The sequence below is a fragment of the Sinocyclocheilus rhinocerous genome, unplaced genomic scaffold, assembly GCF_001515625.1.
Source record: "Sinocyclocheilus rhinocerous isolate Xijiao unplaced genomic scaffold, SAMN03320098_v1.1 scaffold2326, whole genome shotgun sequence".
Taxonomy (NCBI): domain Eukaryota; kingdom Metazoa; phylum Chordata; class Actinopteri; order Cypriniformes; family Cyprinidae; genus Sinocyclocheilus; species Sinocyclocheilus rhinocerous.
This window is the reverse complement of record NW_015623069.1, coordinates 210,392-216,345: the sequence shown is the minus strand read 5'-3', so window position 1 is coordinate 216,345 and position 5,954 is coordinate 210,392. Positions and strand designations below refer to the sequence as shown.

Below are 5,954 nucleotides of genomic sequence, written 5' to 3'. Positions count from 1 at the left end.
ATTTTTTGGGTGATAAAAACATAAAAAATGCAGGAAGTTTTGCAGAACTTTTCTGACACCCTGCTTGACTACAGCTTGCTTTCAATCTCCACCACAAGTCTACGGGCTGCATTGTTTGTGTAAAACTGAATTAAGCAACTCACTCTGCTATCACTCCCCAAATTAGCTCTCCCATACAATCTCATAACTCTGAGCTGAACGTTTGCATCTCAAAGAGCTATTTTTACTGAACTTTTGATTTCTGCATAACTTTTAAAACAACAAGTGATGTTTAGTGCATGACCTCTGTTCCCCTCAAGTTCACAAGGTGTCAAAACAGAGAAACTACAGTGTAGTTAATCACCCTTTGTCTTCATTTTTAACGGTTTATCACCATTTTATTATTTCATGCCAAACAAACTCCTTTGTAGTGACTTAAGCGTCCAAATATCTTTCTAGGTCCACTTTTACAGTATATTAAGCATGCAAGTATACAAGTCTGACATCAGGTGAGCCTTATTTCACAACACATGTCTAACTGGGGAAGCACACCCGTCAAGACTTCTGGGACTTGAAAAAACTGATGAGCAGGTACAGTGGAGCAATGAAAAAAAGTTATTAAAACACTTTTTATTCAACATCACATTTTTATATTTCTTTTTATTACACGTCATTATCTAAATCAGAAGACAATTTCTGATTCATTTTTCATATACAGCTGAAGTTCTCAGAATGAGACTGACGCATGAATCATTGACCAGCGTGATTGTGTGTGTGTGTGTGTGTCCTGAATACACTCACTCAGATAGGCCTGAACCCTGTATCACCAACCAATGGCAAAAAATAAATAAATAAAAACAAAAGTTTTTCTTATAGTTGATCTCTTATGATAACCCATAAAAGGGTGAATTTCACATAAAAACTCCTGGTAATATGTCACCTCAATCAAGCTAAATAAAATATCACATCACTCCAAAGAGAAAGGAAAACTTGAAATCGCATCATATGACCCCTTTAAAGGAGAATGACCTTTATTTTTAGGCCATTAATATTATTTGCATTCACACTTAATGACAGTTAAGCACATTCCCTCTCCAGAAATGTTACTTTTCATTTGTAATTCACATTTCCCAAAGATTAAACAAAACAGATACTATGATAACATACAAAACATCACACTTTTAATTTATTAATTGATGAATTTACATTACCGCAATATACATTTAGAAGGAAATGTAATATAATCAAGTGTCATAAAAATATCATAATGCAAAACTCTTAATGAGAAAAGAAGCATTATTTCTTCTGAGTGGGGAGAAAACAACCCAGACATGTTCTTTAACCAGATTAAAGCATGTTAAAAACCCCTAATTCCACACTCAAGAAACATCAAAAATCACACAAAAACACACATCAATCGTTCAAATCATTATTTTATTTTAGTTTGTGAGTAACATGATGGATTTTCCCCAAACCGTCCCAGCAAGACCAGAATCATGATCTCCGTTTCACAACTTCAATGATGCCAGTAAATCACTCAATCCAACGCTTCTATCCATCCACACTATTAATTACCTACATTTGTGAAATTATGGTAATCCAAAAGACAAAGAAAAGAAAAGACAAAAAGCCCAAAACACAGGTGTACAGACAGGACATTTACAGTTGGAGATGATACCCATCAGAGAAAGCAAAATGAGATATTAAGAGCAGAGCAGCAGATTTCGGCCTATATTTGTGATTTAGTTTTTCTCAGTTACCTTTGAAAGTGCCAACTCTTCGTTAGTCTTGGGGTAGAGCTCACGTTATGGCATCTCGCCAGACTGCTTCGATGGAATAGGAACAGATGAGTGCGGTTTTCCATACTGAGAGTATAAACAAGTAACTTCAAGAATACTAGTGAAACTACACTAGTTTACTTTAGATCAGGGTAAGCCCCTAATAGTGCCTTTTTCATATCTTTGGGGTCAAAGTATTTAGGGGCGGAGTCAGTGTGAAACTGATGAGGAAATAACTTTAACAGCTTGCTTTACACCCAGGACATTGTTTTTTTCTTCAGGTTTTCTCTTTGAGTGACACTTTCAATGGTGAAGTCCATGTCACATCTCACCTTTCTCCAGAAATGCAAAACAAAATACATTTGACATAAAAATGAAGCCTATTTATGCACATTCTTGTTAGTGTAATATGGGATTTTTTTTATTTCTGAAGTATTTATACATAAAGGTATTTTTTGTACTGTTTTGTTCAATTTCTTATTTTGTTTTCCTTTTCCATCAGGCTGAAATGCGACATGAGATTCACCCTCAAACATACGAAATTGGAAATATCTTGCATTAAACAGTCACTTAGTCCTCGTTCTTTCGTGGCGTGAACATAATTGGTTCAATGAAATGGAAGCTGCTACTGCTGCTAATATTGGCTGGACAGGATATGACATCACAGTGAGAAAAGATAAAAAGGTTCCACAGTTACCATCATACAAATAACACAATGAGGGCAAGAAAGTAAAAACCGTCAATCGTCCCGTTATTGGGCTGAACAGGTTAGAATCTACATCAGTTCAAGAGCAGAAAACACATTTGTACAACAATCCATGATTTAGTAAAAAGTCCATTTGAATAGCAAAAACAAAACATATTAGACAAAACTCACAGTACATTCACAGAAAAAAATATGAGCAAATCTCGAGTCCTACAAGTAAGGCAGTACACTAGAACCTATGAATCTACCTGGCATTCTCCCTGGACACCTTACTGAGTGTGTGCACCACGTCTGGCTGCGTTAAGGTCACGGTTTGGCCTTTTACTGGACGCCACGACAAAATGATGAACCTCATGGAATAGAAAATAACGAAAACATCTCATTTATACGTTAAAACCTAGTGTATATCCAGTTGGCCGGTTTTATAGTTTATAATGAATATATCCAATCAATCGCCTATGGCTTCTTTAGTAATTCTAGAACAAAGGAATAAAGTTGTTGGCCTGTAAACCTTACAAATACCAAGTGTGCCATAGTGTTAGGCTTCAGGAACACTGTCTGGAAGTGTGTGTGTGTGTGACAGCTGAAAGTAGGAATGGGATCTTTACGCGATCGTCGGATGCACAGTTCAGGAATGGTAATAAAGATTGTGTTTCATTTTTAGTTACGGAGAAAGTTTCTATGCTATTTGAGCGTCATCATCACTGTGGTAACCATCGACATCCTCAAGGCCGCTTGAGGAGGCGTTCGTTTGGCTGCTGGTCGAGTGGCAGACCGCACCGTTTCGCTCTGACCGTCATCACGGCGGCAGGGATGGAGAAGAAGAACGGGGAAGGAGGGGATGTGGGAGTGAGGGGAGGAAAGATGGAGCAGGACCGCGAGCGGGAGGAGAGGGATGCTGGGATATATAGATTCAGGAAGTCCATTAGTCCTTTCTCGGTTTCCTGTTTCTGGGAGACCTTCTCAGAATGTCGTCCTCTGATTTCTACACAAGAGAAAATTACTTTGTCAAAAAATAGTGAACAAATGTTAAATATTTGGAAACAATTTGCAATGCATTTCTCAATCAATCACCTGTAAAGCCCTACTTGGATGGTATTTGTTTCTTATCATGGGGTTAGTCTACAAAAATCTAATTTGCAAGGCAAATTTCAAACAGTGATAAAATCTTGTGCATTCAGATGATGTTTTATTCACCGTGGAGGAGTGAGTTTTATAATCCTACAAACCTTGGAAATGCACTTCTCACGTGGTCAGTCACATGTTCAACATTTATTTAAATGTCTTATTTAATAACAGGAAATCTGATGCACTATGGTTTAAATGGTTTTCGGTCTTGCATTTAAAATTTCCAAGTATTGTATGTCAATTTTTTAAATGTGGAAATCATCAGAAATAAGTTAACACACCCTAACACAACCTTATTTACATAAGGCAAACATTTGACCAGAATACTTGGTTGACAATAAGTGTGACCATGTGTGCAATAAAGTAATAAGAAGCCGTGGTTTACAGTGAATTTATAACAGCTAAGGGGCGTTGTTAGGCATGACATGAAGCGGAGTGGCTAAAACCCCCTTAGCTGTTATAAATTCACTGTAAACCACGGCTTCACGGGGCTTATTGCTTTTATAAAAAAGGGTTATTCCATATACGTAGTAAGGTTTCACAAAATAAAACGGAGCATATAAAGTGTAATGATATTAATAAAAACAGTATTCTTCCACCAAACAATGTAGTTCCTCAGAAACAGTTGTGGTTGCAACAAAGTGGTTGCAGAGCAACACACAAACGTAAACAAAGGTGTATGTTTGTAGAGTAATTTACAACAGCTTCAAACGTGGCTCAGCCAATCAGAATCAAGGACCGGAACTATCCATTTTATAAATAGAATTTAATAATGCATTAGTTTGCTCCTTTGTTTGCCAGCTACTTTTCTGCTTAATGAATATTTATTTCAAACAGAGCCATTTGATCTGATTAACAGTTTGTACTACCAACCATGCAATTTGTTGAGAAAAGGTGCACATTTACTTTTCTAATCAATTGCACTTATGGTTTTCGTCTTGCAGAAAATCTGTTAGACTTACATTAGAGCTGTATCTAGGGACAAGAATATCACAGAGACATGGAGTATATTATATCACATAATCCTCTTTATCACATCATAAGCCTTAATTACGGCTTATCTTTGACTTGTGTTGAACTAATGTGTTGAACTAATATCAGTTAGTGAACAGTTACGTCATTTGAATGGCTCTTAATGTCTTTTGTTTTGTTTCATTCTAGGAGGTCCTGCAGACAGTGCCTAAGTTCTGCTTCCCATTTGACGTTGAAAGGTAGGACGTCCTTAATGCTTCCGGAAAACAAGTTAATCGATGTGTGAATTGGAAAAATGAGGATGTTTGTTTATCCAACACGCATTCACACACACACACACACACACACAAGAGGCTGGTGTAAATGACTCACAGGGTGGAGCCGCACACCTCCTTTGCTTTTACTTCTGTTTCTAATGTCAGACCTTTCACTGAGAGGTCCATAGAAATAAAGCACCTTTATAGAAATGAAGATCTCCGGCCCCAGTAAACGATGTTTGTTTGCTTGTCTGTCCTAACTGGCATGATGGTAGACACGTCTCCTGAATAAATGTGTTCTTCTCACAGCGGTGTGTGTGTGTGTTGGCTTGTTTGCTCTTGGAAATGAAAAATGGAAAGCTCTGTTGTATAGTTTATGTGCTGTGTGAGAGGTTCACTTCCTTCCAGCTGAAGCTTTGTTGCTGCCATCTAGTGGAGATAAACTACACTGTCACCATTGGTTCAGTTCCTACAACCTTAAATGGAATGTAAATGAAATTAGTGAATGCATGGAATAGCTTTTCTGATATTTTCCATTGGTGGAACACAACTCGTTCAAGTGTATTTTGTTTGAAAGGTAGAAGGGAAACCGGTCTTTAGTTCTCTAAAAGAGTTGGGTTAAGAGTGGGTTTCTTAAGAAGTGGGGTTATATGAGCCTGTTTAAATGTTGAGGGAAAAACACCAGTGTGAAGGGATGTGTTAACGATGTGAGTGAGTGCAGGTACAATGGCAGGAGAAATGGCTTGAAGGAGATGAGATGGAATAGGATCAAGCGGACAAGTAGTAGGATGATTGGAAAGGATTGTATTGCTTACTTGCTGCAATAACGGCCAATTTAAATGGCCTGTTTAAATGATTTTGTTCCATTTTCATCTTAACAGCTCCCAGTCACCGTAGTTGAGCAGTCACTTCAGATCATTCTTGTAAACAGATTCCAGCATCTCAGTAATAAAAGTGTCCATGTTTAAAATGCAACAACAGTTACTGTACAGTTCTTGGCATTGGTCAAAAAAGACTCGCAAACAACTTTTAGATTGATCAGATCTTGTAATCTCATAAACGTGGATTTGGACAGCAATTAATTTACCACACAACCTCTTGTTTGCAAAAAAAAAAAAAAAAAAGTAGGTAATT

At 37.3% G+C, this 5,954-nt stretch overlaps 1 protein-coding gene across 2 annotated transcripts in view; it reads right to left on the bottom strand.

The window, feature by feature from the left end:
* Positions 1-1,394: 1,394 nt before the first annotated feature.
* The window catches only part of LOC107746060 (calnexin-like), a 45,129-nt gene continuing 40,569 nt past the window's right edge, over positions 1,395-5,954 (bottom strand). For both annotated transcript variants that reach the window (XM_016561212.1, XM_016560483.1), the window contains one exon: positions 1,395-3,448. In XM_016561212.1, coding sequence (XP_016416698.1) covers positions 3,389-3,448 — 60 coding nt within the window. In that variant the 3' untranslated portion in view covers positions 1,395-3,388. The remainder of the gene's footprint in view (positions 3,449-5,954) is intronic.